Source organism: Pyrus communis, chromosome 9 (assembly GCF_041283825.1).
Source record: "Pyrus communis isolate YQ-2024b chromosome 9, ASM4128382v1, whole genome shotgun sequence".
NCBI classification, from domain to species: domain Eukaryota; kingdom Viridiplantae; phylum Streptophyta; class Magnoliopsida; order Rosales; family Rosaceae; genus Pyrus; species Pyrus communis.
Genome location: NC_142573.1, coordinates 11,521,701 through 11,543,197, shown reverse-complemented (window position 1 = coordinate 11,543,197; position 21,497 = coordinate 11,521,701). Strand labels below are relative to the sequence as shown.

The 21,497-nt window shown below is 38.1% G+C and overlaps 3 protein-coding genes across 7 annotated transcripts; all 3 read right to left on the bottom strand.

Annotated features, from left to right (window-relative positions):
* Positions 1-384: 384 nt before the first annotated feature.
* LOC137740029 (uncharacterized) lies at positions 385-4,256 on the bottom strand. Of its 2 annotated transcripts, none has more exons than XM_068479815.2 (6): positions 3,848-4,256; positions 3,340-3,433; positions 3,169-3,239; positions 2,632-2,688; positions 1,098-1,340; positions 385-860 (listed from the first exon to the last, which is right to left on the bottom strand). In XM_068479815.2, the coding sequence occupies exons 1-6, from the start codon at positions 3,950-3,952 to the stop codon at positions 708-710; spliced, it is 723 nt and encodes a 240-aa protein (XP_068335916.2). In that variant the 5' UTR covers positions 3,953-4,256; the 3' UTR covers positions 385-707. The 2 variants fall into 2 exon arrangements, with proteins under 2 accessions (XP_068335916.2, XP_068335917.2); XM_068479816.2 differs by having other exon boundaries at positions 385-864; positions 3,848-4,231.
* Positions 4,257-8,356: 4,100 nt separating this feature from the next.
* LOC137739092 (calcium-dependent protein kinase SK5) lies at positions 8,357-10,405 on the bottom strand. The gene has a single exon (XM_068478579.2). The coding sequence runs from the start codon at positions 10,069-10,071 to the stop codon at positions 8,575-8,577; it is 1,497 nt and encodes a 498-aa protein (XP_068334680.1). The 5' UTR covers positions 10,072-10,405; the 3' UTR covers positions 8,357-8,574.
* A 6,344-nt stretch (positions 10,406-16,749) lies between these two features.
* Positions 16,750-21,168, bottom strand: LOC137739926 (putative complex I intermediate-associated protein 30). 4 transcript variants are annotated; one of them, XM_088700610.1, is made up of 9 exons: positions 20,814-21,017; positions 20,138-20,243; positions 19,655-19,725; positions 19,049-19,162; positions 18,717-18,767; positions 18,156-18,247; positions 17,681-17,761; positions 17,472-17,570; positions 16,750-17,102 (listed from the first exon to the last, which is right to left on the bottom strand). In XM_088700610.1, the coding sequence occupies exons 2-9, from the start codon at positions 20,230-20,232 to the stop codon at positions 16,917-16,919; spliced, it is 789 nt and encodes a 262-aa protein (XP_088556736.1). In that variant the 5' UTR covers positions 20,233-20,243; positions 20,814-21,017; the 3' UTR covers positions 16,750-16,916. The 4 variants fall into 4 exon arrangements, with proteins under 4 accessions (XP_088556736.1, XP_068335778.2, XP_088556737.1 ...); XM_068479677.2 differs by lacking the exon at positions 20,138-20,243 and having other exon boundaries at positions 20,814-21,168; XM_088700611.1 differs by lacking the exon at positions 18,717-18,767 and having other exon boundaries at positions 20,814-21,027.
* Positions 21,169-21,497: the final 329 nt, after the last annotated feature.

The following is a 21,497-nucleotide window of genomic DNA, read 5'->3' as shown; positions in this document are numbered from 1 at the left end:
ATAAGTCTAAAGGTGAACGGGACTAGCGGGCCAATTCGCCGTTCTTTCACCATCCGAAAGCGAAAGGCATAACGGCAGTAGATGTATGCGTGTTTTCCTAGGCATGGAAGAGGGGTCACTAGCAACACACGTGGGGTCTTCACCCACGTGCCCTGTAGGGCTCCACTCTCTATACCTTGCCCATGATTAACAACCAAACTACAACTTTGCCACCTTCATTTTCATTCCTGCCTTCTTTTTTAAGACGGACAAATCACAGTTATGGTCGGTAATCACAATGTAACATATAAATTATTTTAAGTGAAACAAAAGGAAACCTTCTGCACAAGTCAAACTTACTTGTCCATATGAGAAAAACTACGTCCTAAAACTACGTCCTACATGTAACGAGTCAAGTATTTTTCCGATTTGAAATAATAAAGAAAGGGGAACTACTGAAATCCCAACATCAATGGGTAACTGAGATTACAATTGAAGACTTTGAAACAATGCCATTACCACTAACAGTATGGCATGGCAGGAATTGCAACAATGAAAGCTTAAACCCTAAATCCATTCCACCCTCTGCTAAACCTACACAAAGCTGCCTAGAAGTAACGAGTAAATTCCTCATGGTGGTGGTGTTACACTTCTGCACTCTCCAGGGTGATTTAAAATTTTGCCAATTAAGTTCCCAAATAAGTCCATAAGTAAAAGGATCAACAACTTCATCTAGCTGATATACCAGAGTAGTCGTTTGAAGAAACATCATTACCAGACGTAACCTTTTGTTTCCTGCCCTGCCTTCGATTACCGATGGCTTCTGCGCGAATCACTTCTCTTGCTGCCGTCCCCTCCCCGATGTCTTGAAGGCTTTCCACCTGTCTTCATAGCACCAATCACAAATACATTACAACAAGTGACAAAAAGAAGGGGAAAAAAGGCACCATCGTCTATAGGTCACAAATACATTACAACAAGTGACAAATACATTACAAGAAGTAATCCTCCACACTGGATTTCATTAGCATATCAAAAGAACCATCGTCTATAGGTCTCATATTAAAAGCACGATAAGATAAAATCAGGTTACTTAGCATAAAGAGGAGGGTACTGACCCCTAAACAAAAGCTCTGAAAATGAGTGTCGAAGCCAGAAGGATCGTCCAAGGTCGCCTTCTCATAGTTCATTTCGGAGCAATTCCGCTTAGTACTGGAACTTGATCTTTCACAATAGGACACATACGAAGACGTAGAACAGGAACTAGGAGGGTGAGAGACTGACCCATAACTCCCAGTATCCCCTTCAAACATTTCATCAAAAAGATTTTGCAATTCTTCAAAGGTCTCCTGCCCATTTTCCTGTCAATTACGCATTCTTCATATGTCAGTAGGTACTCGGAAACAATATCATTATCGGCATCATCAAAGGATTAGTCAAGATGAAATTTCTCTAGAAACTTCCAATCATATAGAAACTAAAAAAGACTGGAAGTTCCTAAAGTTTCTCACTGCATTACCAGATAGATTTATGATTAGTCACAATGTTCAGCTCACAAATTTTATTAAACGTGGTAAAAGATGAAGAACAAAATATGATATTTTAGACAAAACACGCTCTCAATCATTCAGCATAGCTGATACGACTAGCGCATACCCCTTCAAAAATGTTAGATCCCATGTTTTTGGGTGTCCTTAATATTTTGGAAAATACGAATTAATATAACCTTTTCAAATCTTGAAAAAAAAAAAATCATTTCTCACTGAACGAGCACTAAACAGGCTATAGAACACATTTTAGTGCCCCTAAATTGTCTGTTTAGTCTCTTTTTAGTGTAAAAAGTTGAACTTACGTATACTTCCTTAATGTTTTTGCGATTATTACTGGCCGATGCCCTTTGCCGGAAATGAAATGAATACAGCTAACAGAGATCTCATACAAATCAACAGCTTATACTTGACCACACACGGGTTGGTAACTACAACTAACAAACCTCTAATTACAAATATTTTTTAGTCACTCATGAAAATATAGGCATTTGAACACAGAACAAGTCTAGTGCACTTCTGTCACATGCCAGGTGACACCTGATGAATTTCTTCTCATAACTATAAATTTATCACTAAGTGGTGGGCCAGTGGCACCTCAATGCCTTCCCTTCGTCTTGGGCTTCCCTAGATCGCAATTAAACAAATAAAATTGCATCATGGGATTGGTGGGTCCACAATGACTAAATTTTTATATTTGAGCGGTATTTTAATCTGTACTAAAAGAAGATAGATTCGAACTAGAGCACAGAAGGGTGAGCGACTAGGCTACACCCTCCCGCGGTCAAGGCCCTAACTAATGGGCCCTTCAGGAATAGACTTCACCAGGATGTTACTGCAATTGTAGTTGGACCTATCCATTTAAACAGGACTAAATGGCCCTTCAACACGCTTTTCTAGAATGTCTTGGCAAAAGTGAGGGCTCAAGGGAAAGCAAAAGTAAACCAAAAACGTAGGTTTTCCCAAAAAGCGAAAAGCTTTTTATTTTTTTTGCATCCCATTTTTTCCCTAATCTATTTCAACGTGTTTAAAACATATATATATATATATATTAAACACAGGGAAGTCGAAAATTAAAAAGGAAGAAAGATGAATTTGTACATACATTAGGCTTCGTTTGGCGCATCATCACTGCCATCTCGTCCAAAAACTCACCCATCCCCTGCACCAATAACAAATTTTAAATCGGTCATCTGGTGGGCGGCTACATTTGACGGATTTCATAAAAGTTATACATAAACATTGGCGAATGTCATCGGATTGGAACAGTTTATAAACTACCAAATTTGATACAACTGAATATACAGGGATGAATGTAAAACTTGATAATAACCGCAGGGACTAAGCAAGTGCTTTTATAGGGATACGATTTCCGCTCACCCCAATTAAATGCATTGAGTGTAACGGGGAGTGCGGAAATCATCACCTCTAAATAGAGTCCTACTGTGATTGGTTAAATGGTCAAAAGTGAGCAGTAAAAGTGCAGATAAAGCTGTAAATTCAATAGTATAGGGTCCGCTAATTGAAATGAACAAGTGTTTTAACAGTTAAATTTTTAATTTTGTATTTTTAAACAAAGATCTAAGGGTTAAAATATTTTGAGTGCCGAACCTAAACAAATCCCAAGAAAAAAAAAACTTACATTGTTTTCGTCATCATCACTGCCATAGGCCCCAACATCGTACAGAAACCTCTTATTCGCGTCAGATAAAACTGTTCAACAAAAAACAGACCACACGCTTCCCTCGTGACCAATTCACTAAAAAAATAATTAATAATTAATAATTAAATGAGAATCGGAGGTTGAAATTACCAGAATAGGCTTCTTGGATGTCCTGGAATTTCTTCTTGGCTTCTTCCACGAACTTAGAATTTCCGGAGGCCGAACACCGATCCGGGTGCCATCTCTACAGGCAGCAAGCATAGAAAAAAATCAACAAAAATATTCAATAAATTAAAAAAAAATACACAATTCCCCGAATTTCCCAAGAATCCCAGAAAAGTTTCAAACTTTTTCGATCTTTCTAACCTGTTTTGATCATGCAGTGAAAACCCATTTCCGGGATTTGCATTCTGAAAACCCAATTTCCCAGAAGTTTTGAAGGAACCCAATGATGTTCAACCCCAGCAAATAGTAGAAAGGTCCCATTTTTCAACGATTTGCCAAAGACCCAGAAATTCAATTCAGGAAAAGATTACTAATTTACCTCTAAATTTCAATTCTAAAAGGACCCAAATGAAAGAATTGTCAAAAAAGGGGTTTAAATTCAATTGTGCAAAAATGGTGATGAAATTTAGTTTTAAAAAAAAAATATTCTAACCAGTGCAAGTTTCTTATAGGCATTTCTGAGCTCCGAGTCTGTGCATTCCTTTTCCAACCCCAAAACTGCATAGAAGTCACTGCCTTTCTCTTCCCCATCCGCCATTTCTCCTCCCTCCTTCCACCTCCTTCAATTCAAACCAAATCCAAAAAATACCCAACAAAAAAAACCTTAATTTCCTCGTACGTTTCTTGTCGACAAATTATAGGACCCAAAATCCCAGAACAAAACACAAAACACAAAACACAAAGATTTTATGTCGTACGAAAACTACATCTTTGTCATACGGAACATGGAACTTCTAATCGAAGGGGGAAGGAGGAAGGAAAAGGAAAACATGAGCAGCCTCCACCCCTTTTGCAAATAGACACCGAGGCCCAATTGAAGGAACACTCCAGAAACCAGTCCCATTTAAATAGTTTTTTTATTTTATTTTATTTTAATTTAATCGATTTCGAGGATCTTTCGTGATGGACGGTTGAGAGTGCGCGAGAGGAGGTAGATATTTATGCAGATTGTGAATCCAGAAGGTTCTCTTTCTCACTGTTTCTGAAGCCCTTTTTGACGTCAACTAAAACAGACCAGGATCCTCTACGGGTTTCTTATTATGAGACCCTGGGATCAATTGATCTTGACCGTTTATTAAATATCATACTGTGAATGTTTTTACTTTACCATCCCTTGAAGCTTTGAAGTTCAAGCTTTTAACGAAAACACAAAAATCGAGTTGAGAGTTTTCAGTGAATTAAAATAACTTGGGCTTGAAGTGGCTGCAAATTTTAAATTGAAATAAATACCCTTCTCTCACTATTTTTCAACTAAAAGAAATATGAAGCATGAACTGGTTTTTCGAATCTTTCAATTTTCAACATAAAGTTCCTTAGTTTCATTTTTTTCTCTCTAAAAAAAGAAAATTGATAAAAGATAGCAACATTTTGGAATCTGATGTAGAAATAGTTGTTTTTTTTTTTTTTGTCCAATGATAGATTTTGTTAAATTAATCACCGACTGAGTTTAAACCCACATCGTCTTGTAAGAGCTCAATATATTTCCACCATTATGGTAAATGGTCACTTGCTTGATAGAAATGTTTGTTGAAAGAATTGTAATGCTGCCTCAAAATTAGGGATGCAACTCGGGCGGGTTGGACGAGTTGGAAGGTCAATCCAATCCCAACTCAACTTTTACAATTCGGGCTCAGGTTCATATTGGGTTTTATTCGGGTTCATTTGGGCTCAAGTTTAATTGGGTTAGGGTTTACTTGGATTGAGTTAGGGTTGCCCAACATTTTCAAGTTTAATCTTGTAACAACATAGTTTCCAAGAATTCCTAAAAAAATTAAGCCAAGTTACATCAAAGCTAACTAACTTTAATTTCATAAATCAATCTACTATAAAGCTCTAGAATTTAGAGATTACGAATATGGGCTGACTAATCAAAGTCTCTTATTCCCTAAAAGCTTAGTAATTATTAAGGGTAGTTTATTAAAAAAATATTAGAAAGGGCGATGGTTTTTGGACTTGGCTATCTTGGGTGTAGTGTAAGCATTAATTAATATGAGTTACAATTTGGTTAAATTGGGTTTGGTTAGTCGGGTTGGGTGTCACATCCCCGCCCGGGGCGGACCACTTCTCGAGCCCGCTCCACCACCGTAGCACGATATTGTCCGCTTTGGGCTTACCATTCCCTCACGGTTTTGTTTTTGGGAACTCACGAGCAACTTCCCAGTGGGTCACCCATCATGGGATTGCTCTAGCCCCCTTCTCGCTTAACTTCAGAGTTCTTACGGAACCCGAAGCCAGTGAGCTCCCAAAAGGCCTCGTGCTAGGTAGGGATGAGAATATACATATAAGGATCACTCCCCTGGGCAATGTGGGATGTCACAATCCACCCCCCTTAGGGGCCCGACGTCCTCGTCGGCACACACGCGGCCAGGGTTAGGCTCTGATACCAATTTGTCACATCCCGGCCCGGGGCGGACCACTTCTCGGGCCCGCTCCACCACCGTAGCACGATATTGTCCGCTTTGGGCTTACCATTCCCTCACGGTTTTGTTTTTGGGAACTCACGAGCAACTTCCCCAGTGGGTCACCCATCATGGGATTGCTTTAGCCCCCTTCTCGCTTAACTTCGGAGTTCCTACGGAACCCGAAGCCAGTGAGCTCCCAAAAGGCCTCGTACTAGGTAGGGATGGGAATATACATATAAGGATCACTCCCCTGGGCAATGTGGGATGTCACATTGGGGATAGACGAGCAAATGATCAACCCAACTCAACCCAATCAATGAACGAGTTGAAATTAGATTGGGTTCAGGCGGGTTATAGCCAAAAAAAAAAAAAAATTTATTCGGGTTTAAAATCAAGTTGGACATGAACGAGTTCGGATTGGACCAACTCAAATTGCACCCCTACTCAAAATTAAGAGTCTGAATTGGTTTCTAACACAACTTCCAATAATCGTCAAATACTCTACCTTCAGTGTTTGTAACCTTATCCAGTTGCAGAAGCTTGCAATTCAGCGTAGCCATTAAATAAAGTTGGTTGAATGCTTTTAGTTAAGATTTAAAATTTTAAATCTATTTCTATTAATTTTTCTTTAAATTTAGGTTTTAATGTTATTCTTATGAAGTTATTGTTTAACTAAACTTGTGATATTGCATGTAGTTGAATATCTTAGTGAATAACGCATTGAATTTTTACCTATGCGTCTTAGGTTTAAAATTTCTGTTTTTAAATTAATGTGATAGCTACGTATCCTTGTCTCTAACCTTTAATAGTAGTAAAATTAAAGAAAAAAAAATGAACACTTTTGTCACTGAATCAAGCATACCATGTGTTTGATGGCCTTGTTAGTAGTATGGAGTACGCACACGCTAAAATGCCTCCTCCAATTTGGATAACAGGTTGATACAAATGACACCAGAAAGTAAAAAGGCATACGTCTTGTAGCTTCCAGAGAATTTTGTACGAGCTGTCATGTGCGATGAGATTGAATTTGAATGAGACCACTGTGAGGATCTTGGGAATTCTTAAATCGTTTTCATTTATCGTATATCGTGCGGTTATAAATTATTTTAAACATTTTTATTTAAAATTAAATATAAATAGTATGTAACAAAAACTGATCTTACAATATACAATAAACAGACACAATTTGAAGATTTCTAAAATTCTCGCAAAAATAAGATTCCGAGTGGATTCAATTCACATGTACGATGATCGTGGTGAGGTCTATTCACCTTTTCGTTTTGGGTCCACCAAAGCTGGTAGTTCAATCACTTGTAGAAAACACTTCCATCTCCTCTTCTCGAACTTGGAATTTTGACCCAAAAAATAGAAAGAATTCGGCATGTCCATAAGTTAGTGTTGATTTAGTATTTAATCATTGAAATTTTTGACCTGTAAGAACTCAAGTTTGTGCTTTGTCGGTTGCTAGGATATGAGATATGGGGAGAAAGAGGAGGAAAACAGAGGTGCATTGCCCCTGGTTTTGCTTCAAGTATGTTTTAAAAAGTAAATTTAATATTAGGCCGCACGATTTTAAACTAAATGACCAGGATGATGTGGTCCTCCGGATCCCTCAACAAAAAATTCGAAAAGGATCCTGTTTTTAAATTGAGACTGTTCATAGTTTCTGTAACTTCATGCTTTTGCCATAATATTTTATAGTGCTGGCATAAGAATTAACGTTAAACTGTGAGGTGTGAGGTAGGCCATAAAGAGTTTCACTTTTGAAAGTATTCGTAGCATTTCTTAACATGAAATTAGTGGTACTCAATCCATTCTAGCAATAATTTTATGGGAATTATGTCCGTCTTCATGGTTTTTTTTTTTTGGTTCAAACTTACTACAAATTATTAAATAAAATAGAAAGTTCAAAGACAGTCCAAATACAAGCATAACTTAAAAGAAAATATAACAAAAATACCCAAACAAAATAAGTCTACAACAACAAAAATCCTAAATCTAGAAGGCTGCTGCCTCCATCATTGTTATAAATTAGATTATGTCTCTGCGTGTCAATTACTACTCAGTCATGTTCTTACTCAAAACGTTTCTATTAAAGTTTGTGTTTGTTTTGTGATTCAAATTTAATGAGACTAAATCCACGCTATTTTCTTAATATAGATAATAACGTTTGTTTAAAAATAAAAATAAAATTTAATAGGACAACTCGATAAAACAGAATGAAGTCTACTGGGCTAAAAGAAAATAAAGGCCTATGACCTAAAGGCCACATAAAATGGAGAGTCGAATTTTCGGGTATTGGGCTAGAACAAGAAATGGGTTCTGTAACTGCAAAGACGTATATGAAACGAGTTCATTACTATAATATCATTGCTCTAATAATGAAAAGTTTCGTTCTTTGATAGTGTATTATTGAATCGAAATTAAAAGTTTCGTTCTCTGATGATGGTGTATTATTGAACCGAAACGCTGTGTGGCTGTAAATCCGTTCTAAGCAAGTTGCTTTCCATATATACAAAAATAGTTTGCTTTAATCCACATTGAACAAAACAAGAAAACATTGCAATTCCAACTACCATCTTTTGCTTACATTACCAGAAGGCAGAAGATTTAACCTTGAATCCATAACCCAAGATTAGTATTTTCTTTCTGCTTGTAATGACAATTAAAATTTAACCCAAAAGATTTCCTCAGATCTAGTTCTAATCACCAAAACAAAAAGGGTTCACCACCAACTCCAAGTGAAGTAGAACTTGTTCTAATCAGTTAGTTGGTCTCCAAGCCCCAAAGCATCCCCCAAATTCATTGTCCTTGTCATTGTTCTCCTCCCAATCCCTCCCCCATTCCCCTTCCTCATCATTGCAGCAAACTCCCCATAATCTATCTGCCCATCATCATCCTGATCAATCTCCTTGATCATGTCTTCCAGATGCAGCTCCCCCAATCCAAACTCCCTGCAGGCTTGACTCAGCTCATCAATGGTGATGAACCCGCTTCCGTCCTTGTCGAAAAACGAAAACGCCGACAGCAGATTCTCCTCCCTCTCCAGCTTGTTTAAGTGCACCGTCGCCGCCAGAAACTCGCCGTAGTCAATCGTCCCGCTGTTGTCAATGTCAGCCGCCTCCATGAGATCCTTGATCTCTGACTCCATTAGCTCAGACCCCACTTTCCTCAGCCCCTCTTTTAGCTCATCGAACGTGATGCTTCCGCTCCCATCTGCATCAATCATCTTAAAAAGCTCCCTCAGCCCGCCAATCTCCTCCTCCGACAGCCGCTCCGCGATCACTCTCAGTGCCATTTTCTTGAGCTTGTTCATGGCGGAGAACTTCTTCAACCTCGACAGAACAGCTGAGTCCAGCGGCTTATCGGGCGCAATCGTGTCATCTACGATCCAAGGATGGCAAAGCACATCATGGGCAGTGATCCTTTTCCTTGGGTTTCTCTCTAGCATTTTACTGAGTAGGTCACGTGCACTATCAGAAATCCCAGGCCACGGCTCGGACTCAAAATCCAACTTCCCCTGCAAAATCTGCCGGAAGATCCCAATCTCCGTCTCCGCCCAGAACGGCGGAACCCCACTTAGCAAAATGTACAGAATCACCCCTGCACTCCACACATCCGATTCCGGTCCGTAGTGCTTCCGCAGCACCTCAGGGGCAACGTAATACGGACTTCCAACAACGTCACAAAAAGTCTCGCCGGGCTTGTAGAATACAGAGAGACCGAAGTCCGTCGCCTTCAGCGCCGCGTCTTCTTCCTCGCTGTCGAACAAGAAGTTCTCCGGCTTCAAATCCCGATGCATAACCCCGAGCGAATGACAAGCCTCCACAACCCCAACAATGGTCTTGATCAGCTTCGCCGCCTCCCGCTCGCTGTACTGCCCCTTCTTCACGATCCTATCGAAAAGCTCGCCGCCGCGGCAGAGCTCCATGACCAAATGAACGGCGGCGGCGTCCTCATAGGTGCCGCGGATTCTGACGACGTGGGGGTGCTCGGAGAGGTGGTGCATGATCTGAATCTCTCGCCAGACATCCTCGTAGTCCTCCCGGCAGAGGAGCTTGCGCTTGGGGATGGACTTGCAGGCGTAGGGGTGTCCGGAGGAGATTTCGGTGCAGAGGTAGGTGGTGCCGAACTGGCCCTGTCCAAGGACCCTCCCCAAAGAGTAGAGGTCAGTGAGGTTCTGGGTCTTGTAGGGTAGGACCCAAGTCGTCGCCTTTGATGATGCTTTGGCAGCTGAGCTTGATTTGCTGCTCATTGCAGTGAGATCCGAGAGCTCTGCTACTTTGAGGAAAAAATGGAAGATGATGACTGATGACCCAACAATTCTCAAGGCCTAGAACTTTCTCTCTCTCTCTCCTGCCACAATTTCAAACTTTTTTCCTTTTTTCTTCTGAGAGAGAGAGAGGTTGCATCTGACCCAATTTTGTATTGACAATTAGTGCAGCAAGATATTTTACTATTTCTGGATTGGAATTTATCATATCTGTTTCACAAATTCAATCTCTTGCTTTTTGCACTTTTAGTGTCACTAGTTTCAAACTTTTCTCTCTTTTTTTTTATATTAGGAATCTAATCTGGTCTATATACTTTATTGAAGGTGAATTCAATTAAGCGTACGAGCAAGGATAATGACTTTTGCGGTGCAAATATGTTGTTATCATCACAATTACATAATTTTAGATGACGACGACACAAAAATAAAACGATAATGTACTCGTATTTGTTTTCTCTCACATCTTGTTATTTGGTATGATGTTTGCTTTTGTACAAGGAATTGAGATCCAACATATCAGTAGAAAAAAAAAAATCTAACCCTAGTAGCAGTGTTGGTGTATATCAAATTAATGAGCTTGTTTGATTGGCTTAAAACCTTAAACTACAATTATTTAAGAGTGTTTGTTTGAGCTCTCTAAGTTTTATTAGACTATACGAGATTAATTATTAGTGTAGTCCCATATTTAGTAGTGGATTAATTAATGGGATTGCACCAAACTCACTTCGACTAACTCCTTTTCTAGGAGTTCTTAGCGTGGGCCTTTGAGAAGTATGGGATTGCTAAAACCATTGCTCCGCTTTGTCTTGGTTTTACTTAGCTCGCTTTCTCAGCTCTTTGAAGATAGTTTAGTTCAAAATAATCCGATGCAACGAACGTACTATACCAGAGTTAGATTGGCTCTACAATCATGTCAAAGTTTGTGAAGCAGATCTAATATATACATATATCATATATATATATATATATTTATATTCTTTGAGGCCATCGTGCAAATTGTGGTTGGACAATGAATCATGGTGCGCGCGCGCGCACACACACACAAGTTCTTTGAGGCCATCATGCAAATTGTGGTTGGACAATGAATCATGGGCTTCACCATAAGCAGATATTCTTACAAGCACATGTGGTCCCAAAAGGCAAGGTCTTGGAAAAATTAAATAATTTGGAATTTTTTGGTCATCAGTTCATGTATCAAGATTCGATAAATTCTAAATAATTGGAATATAAGAAAGTGAGTGTGATGAAGTGAAATAAAGAACCAATTTAATTAATCATACATGTTAGAAAATCATTGTGGAGTCAAAAATAATTGAGAAAAATATAGAGGCGATACGTGGATTCTTGGGTGAAAAAGACAAAATCACCCTTGAGGTACACCTGAACTCTTACGCGCAAGCAGCGAACAATCACGATTCAATCAAGGTCAAATGTGATCAAAATAAGTATTTATTCAAAACCAATTTCATCCATCCTCATCAAATCCTCCCTACAAGGTAACCTTCAATTATCCATTCAAAATAGGATTAATTACCTAAATTAATTGATTAATTTCCTAATTAATTAATTTTCTAATTAATTTCCTAATTGATTGCAATATATTATTTTGACATAATATCTTGCAATTACATCCTAAAAACACCATAAGTGGCCGGACCCCTTTTCTCCAAATAAGGGCCGGCCACATCTCTATAAATAGCTCTCATTTCTCCCAAAAACCTAATTCCGACTCTCTTGCTAAATTCTCCAATTTTTTCTAAACACTTTTCCCTCAAATTCTAACTTTGGCATCAGAGGTTCTTCAGCCAAAGTCCCTCCCCCCCATTCATCTTGGGCACGTGAGGCTCTTGACCTTGACCTAAGGTGTTAATTGTTTTGCAGGTACATTTTCGTCCAAGAAGAAGGAAATTTTGCATCTACAAATTGGTGTTTTCATTGAGAGTTTGAGTCACACGCTTGTAGAAGACTCTCTCATTCAAGGTTTTTCGTTTTCTTGTTCATTTGTAAATTTTTCGTACGTTCTTATTCTTCGAATTTTTATTTATAAAAATTCTTCGATAAAACATGAAAGAAAAGTACAATGACAAGAGATTCGAAAAGCTCGACAAAAGAAAATTCCAACGTTCAAGAATTAGGACCACTGCGATCCACAAGGCTCAACACGATGATGAGTGGAGCGGTACCACCCCAACGGGGCACCATTGTAGTAACCACCACGATGGCCACCATGGCAACCACCCTCGGCAAAGCCCACAGTGCCAAGACCACGACCCAAGCCCAAGGTGAGCCAAAGCATTCAGAAATTAGCTTCACACCGAACACCATTTATTCGAAAAATTGATCGTGGGAGAAAAACTGACCTTGGCAGTTTTGTATGCTTTGGCGGAGAAGCACGCATTATGGGACGAGGCCAAGCAGTCTAACAAAAACGAGTCGGAAAAGAAGCGCATGGAATGTTCCCCGACGAGAGAAGACTCAGCGCCCGAAACATTCACCAAGTTCATAGTTTCAGTTGACCAAATTCTCTGTAAGCTCAAGAATGAACCTTGGTTCGAACTGTCGCCACCCATGAAGGGTGATCTTAATAGGCTGGATCAGACAAAGTATTGCGCATTCCATCAAGGACTAGGCCATATTACCAACAGCTGCCAGAAGTGGAAACAGTACCTTGAGAAGCTGATAAAAGAGGGCCAGAGCGACGAGTATCTTGATAGGTCAACGACACGGCCTATGCAAGTAGGGGAAATCTCCATCACCCCCTGAACCCCGTTAGGGCTTTTCCAAATAAGTTCGAAGTCTCAGGCTGCTAGACGAACAAGACCTTGCAAGCCGAGTACTATCCAGTTTGTTATGCAGTTTCTACCTTGCAGCACAATTAATTTATTTCTTTATTTGTAATGAAGATTCAAGAAGTTATTCATAAGCCAGACTCAACTGCTGTCTACAACAATTGCTCAAACCTCCATCTGGGTAAACTCTCAAGTGTGAAAGGATAAACTAATTTCTCTCTAGTGCGAGAAGGTAAACTAATTCCCCGACACCCATCTGGGTAAGCTCTCCAATGCTAAAGGATAAACTAATTGCTCTCTAGTGCGAAAGGGTAAACCAATTACGCGACACCCGTATGGGTATGTTCTCCAATGTGAGAGTTTAAACTATTGCTCTTTAGTGCGAGAGGGTAAACCAATTCCCCGACACCCATAAGGGTTTGCTCTCTAGTGCGAGAGGTTAAACTAATTGTTTTCCAGTGCGAGAGGGTAAACTAATTCCCCGACACCCATATGTGTCTTCTTTCTAGTGCTAAAGGTTAAACTAATTGCTCTCCATTGTGAGAGGGCAAACTAATTCCCCGACACCCATATGGGTAAGCTCTCTAGTGCGAGAGGGTAAACCAATTCCCCAACACCCAGCTGGGCAAGCTTTCCAATGTGAGAAGGCCATATAGCTCAAAAGATCAAATGCTTGAAGACTAACTAGGTAGCAAATGATCAGGGGGCAGCAACCACTTTGCACCCAACAGTTCACTCGTCCGACATTTCATCTTTAACAATTCCAATCTTGGCAGCTCCATCCTTGACTACTCTATCTACGACTGCTGATAAATCAAACTTAAGCAATTTCCTCCTTTTTGGCAAGCAGCCTAGAAGAGGCAGCCCAAACCGTGGCCTATGCCATGCCACTTCCTCAGCCCACGTCGAGCCAGTCTTTGGTTTTAGTCAAGCCGAGCAACACAAGGAATGGCTTTGCGACACCACCTCCTTGGCCCATGCCAAGTCGACTCCTAGCCCTTACCAGCCGACGTGTCACACCACCTCGATGGCTGCCTCGTGGCAGCACCACCCAAGAAGAAGATAAGAAGAATTAAGTTTTTCTTACATTGGTGCGGCGCGGGGAAGTCAAAGAAATTAACGGAAGACGGTTCTTTGCACGGGCAAGCAAAGAATAGTGCAAGAGGAGGGGGAACAAATATCTTCTAATTTTCTCTCTTTCTTGTAGGGATAAATAATTACCCTCTGAAGTTGATTTAATCCCCTCCTTAAGATAGGCTTAAATAGGCTTTGGAGGCGATTTATTTCCCTTTCCTAGAAGAATCTAATTCCAAGTCCAAGTGAGAATTGGCATCAAAGTTGGAGATTTTTACACTTGCTGCCCTTTCCTGTGAGTAGCCTAGTAGGTGTGGGGGCATTTGTGGAGCAAAAAATAATCAAGAAAAATATGGAGGCAACACATGGATTCTTGGGTGAAAAAGATAAAATCACCCTCGAGACACTGGAACTCTTACGAGCAAGCAACGGACAATCACGACTCAATCAAGGTCAAAAGTGATCAAAATAGGTATTTATTCAAAAACCTATTTCATCCATCCTCATCAAATCTTCCCCACAAGGCAACCTTCGATTATTCATTCAAAATAGGATTAATTTCTTAATTAATTAAATTTCTAATTAATTTCTTAATTGATTATAAGATACTATTTTGACATAATATGTCACATCCTGACCTGGGCTCAACTCTACCGTAGCACGATATTGTTAGCTTTAGGCCTCGGCCACGCCTTCACGGTTTTGTTTCCGGGAACTCACATGAGAACTAGTGGGTCACCCATCTTGGGAATGCTCTCGCCTGGACTCTCTTAACTTGGGAGTTCCGATGGAACTCGAAGCCAATGAGTTCCCAAAAGGCCTTATGCTATATGGAGGTGGGCATGTACATATAAGGCATAGAAGATCCTCTCCCCTGGGCGATGTGGGATCTAACAATCCACCTCCCTTAGGGGCCCGATGTCCTCGTCGGCATACTTCCGACTAGGAATTGGCTTTGATACCAAATTGTCAAATCCAGCCCCGGGCTCTACCATATCCCAGGCCTTGCCTTTACCATAGCATAATATTATCCGCTTTGGACCCTAAACACACCGTCACGGTTTTGTTTTTGGGAACTCACACGAGAACTTCCTAGTGGGTCATCCATCCTCGGATTGCTCTTGTGCAAACTCGCTTAACTTCGGAGTTCTGATGGAACTGAAGCCAATATGCTCCTAAAACGCTTCATGCTATATGGAGGTGAGCATGTATATATAAGGCATAGAAGATCCACTCCCCTGGGTGATGTGGGATCTAACATAATATTTTACATCCAAAAAACACCTTAAGTGGCCGAACCCCTTTTCTCCAATTAGGGGCCGGCCACACCCCTATAAAATAGCTCATATTTCTCCCAAAAACCTAATTCCAACTCTCTTGTTAAATTCTCCAAATTTCTCTACTTTTCCCTTAAATTCTAACTTTGGCATCGGAGTTTCTTCGCCCAAAGCTCCCCTCCATTCATCATGGGCACGTGAGTCTCTTGGCCTTGACCCAAGGTGTTAATTATTTTGCAGGTGCATTTTTGTCCAAGAAGAAGAAGACGAAAATTTGCATCCACAATCATGTTTAAATTAAAGACACTCATTAATCAATTCAGATAAAAGAACATTACAAAAGAAAATAGAATTAAAAGTAACACTCGAACAATTATTTATATAATATAGTATAGTGATATTTCTCTTAAATTAAAATATTTGTTAATAGTTGAATGTCATGATAAATAAGATATTCATTTTCAACCCACTACATTTTAAATTTAAACACTATCTCATCTTCTTAATATCCACGCGAAATAACAAATAAATCTCCATATATTATACTAACCAATAGTATATAAAAGAAAAAGCATGCCTTGAAGGAAAAAACAAAGATTTTTATATTTGTGTCGGATATACTGTCTCCAAATTCCCCCAAAAGAAAACAAGAAAGGCCTGTCATGCATTTTCCAGATGTGAATTATGACTGCTTTACTTATCTTTACAACAATCAAAGTAGATCTTGAATGAAAGGCTGGCCATGCATTTTCAATAAGTTAATTATCACCGACTTTATATCTAATTTAAGGATACTTTTATATTTAAATGATTTTGAGTCAAAATGATGAATAGAGTTTGGATAACTCATCATTTTGATCATTGAAATTTAAAATCGGTAGAATTGATCATTGAGATTGTCCATCATCAATCATTTTGGTCTTTCATGAAAAATCTCTATTAAATAAGACTAAAATAATAAAAATATTCTTAAATTTTGTCAAATCATTTGTCCTATTATTTATTAAATTAAGAGTATTTTTGTCATTTTGATCATTATTTAACATAATGTTTTACAAAAGGACCAAAATGATTGATGGTAGACAATTTCACGGACCATTCTATTGATTTCAAATATTCGATGCCAAAGTGATGAGTTATATAAATCTCAAAAAATCATTTAAAATATTGTACTTTTCTTTAAAAGAAATCATATAAAAAGTTAGCTTTTTTTTTTTTGTAGATCTTTTAGCAAAATGAAATTAATCTCTAAAGTTTAACCGTAGTTTGGATTTATTTTTTGAACTAATAATTCATTATTTGAGATCAATGAACTTGGCCAAACCCTCTCCTCGACCGCTTCTTGATATCTTTTCGTCCTTTTGATTACATGGAAAAACATAGAACTCACGGTTGGTCACTGAAATTTCCGTGTCACAAAAAGACTCGGAAATTTGCATCCAAGTGGAAATTAATACACAAGACCTTATAGAGAAAACAGATCATCTAATATTCCAAAAAGTTTAAATATGCTATCAGTGTAACAACCTGCAAACTGCAAAAATTTTCAATTGTGTATAGCAAGATAGCATCAGGATTCAGGAGCATTCCTTTTCTGGGTATGTCAAACCTTTGAATACTTAGTTACCATCAACACAAAACTTGGATACAACCTAACTTCGTTACTCCGAAATATTTTACAAGGTTACTATGTTCGTAACGCCTTGATCCAATCAATTTCGAGCTTGAAATCACCCGCTCCAGTTCTAGCACCTGGGAGACCGCCTTCTGCATTGACTGATAGAGACATGCCAACAACGCGAGAAGGGTTCATTTCCATTTCTGCGTTGATAACATTTCCTCTCCATGTTGGTAGATATAGAGCAAGAGGAATCTGAAAGATCATACATAATCAGTACAATGCAATTCTATTATGTCTGTCATTTAAACAAATTTATAGATGCATTCCGACAAATGGAAAACTAGTTCAGTGTTTTCGGAGTCTCCTAGTACCCTATGATAAGATAGGCAAAAAGAAAAAAGATAATGCATTCAATTATAAACTGCACAAAAATGACATCATGGACTCAAATCATCAATACGGAGTTGACAAATTCAAAGACATTCCATTAAATTTAATTTCATGTTTTTCGGGTTTGAATTCCATGTAACCCAAGAAACATGAAATTCTTGGCTCCCTGTGATGGCCAGGTCCATCATATCACGTTTCTAATCACCAAAGGTTGAGGCAAGTAGAACTTGCCTTTGCTATGTACCAGTTACCTTTCGGTACAAAAACAAAAGCCTGCCACGAATTATCTTCTTCTTGACCAGGTGAATTTACCCAATTTTCTGTATAGATCTGCACATGCAAAAACCACATCAATTAGAAATTAACAGACAAAGAAGTTTGGATTACATGCCTTGCATTCCAACTCCTCTCCTTGCTTGATCATAAACAAAAATAGTTACCGTAGAAATGTAGCATCTTCCATCTCCTTTAACTTTCAGTGCTATGGTATCATATGGATCCAAATCAATGTAGCCATCAAACTGCAGAAGAAACAAATAAATATTGAAATGATGCCCACGAAATGGTCTTTGGTGGAATAGGGTACTTATATGATGTAAGCATGAATCCAAATTTGGCAGTACGGTCATCACACATGTGTAACAATTTTCCATGTCCATTTGGAGTCAGAAAAACTGGAAACCAGAAGATCTTCATTGATCGGAAATGGGAAAAACTATAACAAAACACATGCACGCACAGAATTGAAATAAACAAACAACAAAAATTACTGTGAATTAGCAATAATTTGACACCAGAACATCTTAAGATGTTAAGATTCTCAGAATATAATAAAATATTCAAATATCATTAACAAAACTTTTCTGTCTTCATTTCAAACTCTTCATCTACATTCCTAAAATGTTCACAGCTCACCTTTTTGGAACGCATTCCACAAAAGCCACTCCTGTTTATCTTCAGCTTTGCACCCTCAATGAAATCCAACGAAAGGTTTCCCAAGAAAATTCCTAAAATTTAAAGGAGAATGGTTTCAGAAGGTAAGTGCGTAGTATATCAACTACTGGTAACAGCGATATACAATGAAAGCTCGTAGGCTAGCAGCATAATGTGGATTCACAAACTTTGCAATTTCATAAGCTAAGATAAAGATTAGTGATTACTCTACTCATCTGAATTTAACATTCAAATGAAAGATACTATCCTACAACTCTGCCACCAAGGCAATCGCATGCCTTATCAGTGAGCAGTAACTCTCCATTTCACTTTATTAGCATCAAAACATGAATTTGTAACTTTTATCACAAAAAAGCATATATTCAAAAAAAAAGTTTCTAATTTCAGTTTCTTGCCCTTATTTCTTGAAAGATCCTGATTAACTTTCTGTGCATCAAATTTGCGTTCAGAGCAAAAATAGCTTAAAGCAATAACTATAAAATATATTTATTGCAACATTTAAAGGTATTTACGGTCAATTACCAGTGGGTCCATTTTCATTATCTGGAACTTCTAAAGATGCTGAGGACAACCCTGCAAAGAAATAGGCATGGATATGTATATTCGAATCTTGGCATGTTGACATACAAAATGAAAGGGCAAAAAATAGTGAAATCAATAAAACAATTTCAGGAAAGAAAGTTGCAATTCCATCATCTGATACAGATCAAAGTTCATACAGGGAAAAACTGCATTGGAAATCATAACTGCATTCATATACAAGGAGACTAAAAAGCTAGGCATTAGTCCCAACTGCTTTTAGTTTTTTCTTATATATTAATAAAAGGAGATATCAAAGTTATGCACATCAATACCTCCGTATTCAGAGTCAGAATATAGATGCCACTTCTTGAGCTCATCCTTCGAATTGAAATTGAAAATAAATCTCTCAGTTGGAGGCACCAGGTCTTCAACATTCCATGTAAGTGCTAAATTTGGCATTTGATACAAAAAACAGCAGAATGTTGATACAAATAAATTGTTTCAATATTGATAACTTCACACAAGTTTCATAACTTCATCTATCAATGTGGAAAAAGCAAACATCTGTACTCACTTACTGATAGGAAACCAAGAAGTGGACTTTAAAGTCCGATTCCCATATAACAGGAAGAACACAAATGCAGTAATGCTTGGCCATCATAATTCTTTTGGTGCTAAGTGTTAACGTACTATTCAGGCATTAAACATGCCCTTAAATATATTCATACATGGTACGTGAAATCTTTTACATTCATCAAATCTAGAAATATATGAAAGTATAAACAAACATGAAAGATTTTGATTCCCCTAGTCAAAATGAAAAGTAAATAGAAGGACAAATTTATAGAATGTAAGGTAGTTACGCAAATTTTATATGCATGAGATTCTGTATTATATCATGTAAAGATATGTAGAACAAATAAAAGTGGCGATACTACCTTTCTTGGTTGCATTTAGGGAAGCTTGCAACATTCCTCGAAACCTGGACATTTCTCTTCCCACAAACTTCCTACATTAACAAAAAAAAATCCAAATGCTGTCCAGATTTCAGCATGTGTGCTTGGATTAAGTACTTTGAAGTACCAAAGAACTTCAAGATGACGGGAGTTTCAGTGTGAAGATTTTTAAAGTGATTTGTTCGGCTAAAAGCTTAAAAATGATGAGATTTATTGTGGGGGCTTCAATACTTGAGATGTATATTTATATACATGTTCCAAATATTCAAAAGCATATCCACATGTATTAAACAACTCATCTCAAGACTAAGAACTGAACTCATTACAAGAAAAATAGGATATAAAGGGTCTCAATACTTAAGTGGGACATTATCTCAAACACCATATAGGCAAGTTGGGATACCCAATTGAAACTCACTGAGTCGAACACAAGGTTCCAGGATCTACACGCAGCAGATAGCTTACCAAATTTCATTTACATGTGTAAAGCGAATCGATATCCCACCTAAACCCAAATCCCGTAATGAAGTACTACATCCGAACTGAGGGTAGACGCACATTTGGAGTTCCACTGCATATCAATTGAACCTATATTTATAGACATTTTTGAATAATATACTAATAACTGACATCTCAAATGTAACTAATGAAATCGAAAACCTATCAGTTCAGAAACACTAATTCTCCAACGTTGCCTAAAACTTGCAAACACCGCTTATATATGCCAAAAACCTTCCTTGTCATATGAAATGCTTGCTTAGTAGCATTAAGCAGCTGTATAATTGTACCGATTCGAAGTCTAGTTTCTGATCAATTTCAAATAAAATAGAAATCCCCTTAATCTGTGCAGCTCAACACAACAAAATTATACTTGAGCTAAAATATTTTCAACCGATGCCCATTAAATAAATAAAAAAAATACAGCAACCCATTTACATAATTTACCCAATAAACAAAACCCATGAACTTGCAACCCCATTTTCCATCTGCTGGGTTTTTCCTGAGAAAAACCCATCCAGCATAAACCCACAAGTTTGAACTATGAGAAATAAAAACGATAAGGATAAATAAAACGCATTTCTGATAAATTTGAATGGAATTAGAATCAGCAGTCTAAAATTGTAGGGAAGAGAGAGCTTACCAAAGCTAGTTAGATTGCTGCACCGAATTGAGTCACCAAATTCAGCCCCTTGTTGGAGTGGAGCCGTTTTAATTTGTAAGATTCAAAGAGTTTCCAAACATGGATACGATGTCGTTTTGGAGTTCCAAATCTTAGAGCATCTCCAATGAAACCTTAAATGGAATCCCTACTACAATCGTATAGTCCCTAAATATAGGGACAAATGAGTTATATTGGAAGAATCATTGCTTCAATTGAGTTAAAGTTGATGGACCATTACTCCAGTTGGATTAAAGTTGAGAGACCAATAGTAATGAATTTTTAGTTGAGGGACCATAATTGCATATTTTGATAAGTTGATGAACCATTACTCCAACACAAGACCTTCCACTTACAATAGGAATAATGTTAGACGGCTTCCCACTTACAAGAGGAATAATATTAGACATACGTGGTACTAAGGGAAACATGTTTACTTATTGGAATGAGGAAAGTAATGACTAGAGGATGGAAAAACAATGGAAATAAGATTTACTAGTTCTCACATATGATCGGATTTCTTATTTTGGAGGTATTAGATTATGTAGGTGGAACCTGTAGTTAATCTCTTTGGGCCACTTTTTTGGATTCCATATATGTTAAGAAACAACTGAAAGTTAAGAATTAGAATAAGAATGGTTTCAATTCTTACTTCTGCATGGCTAA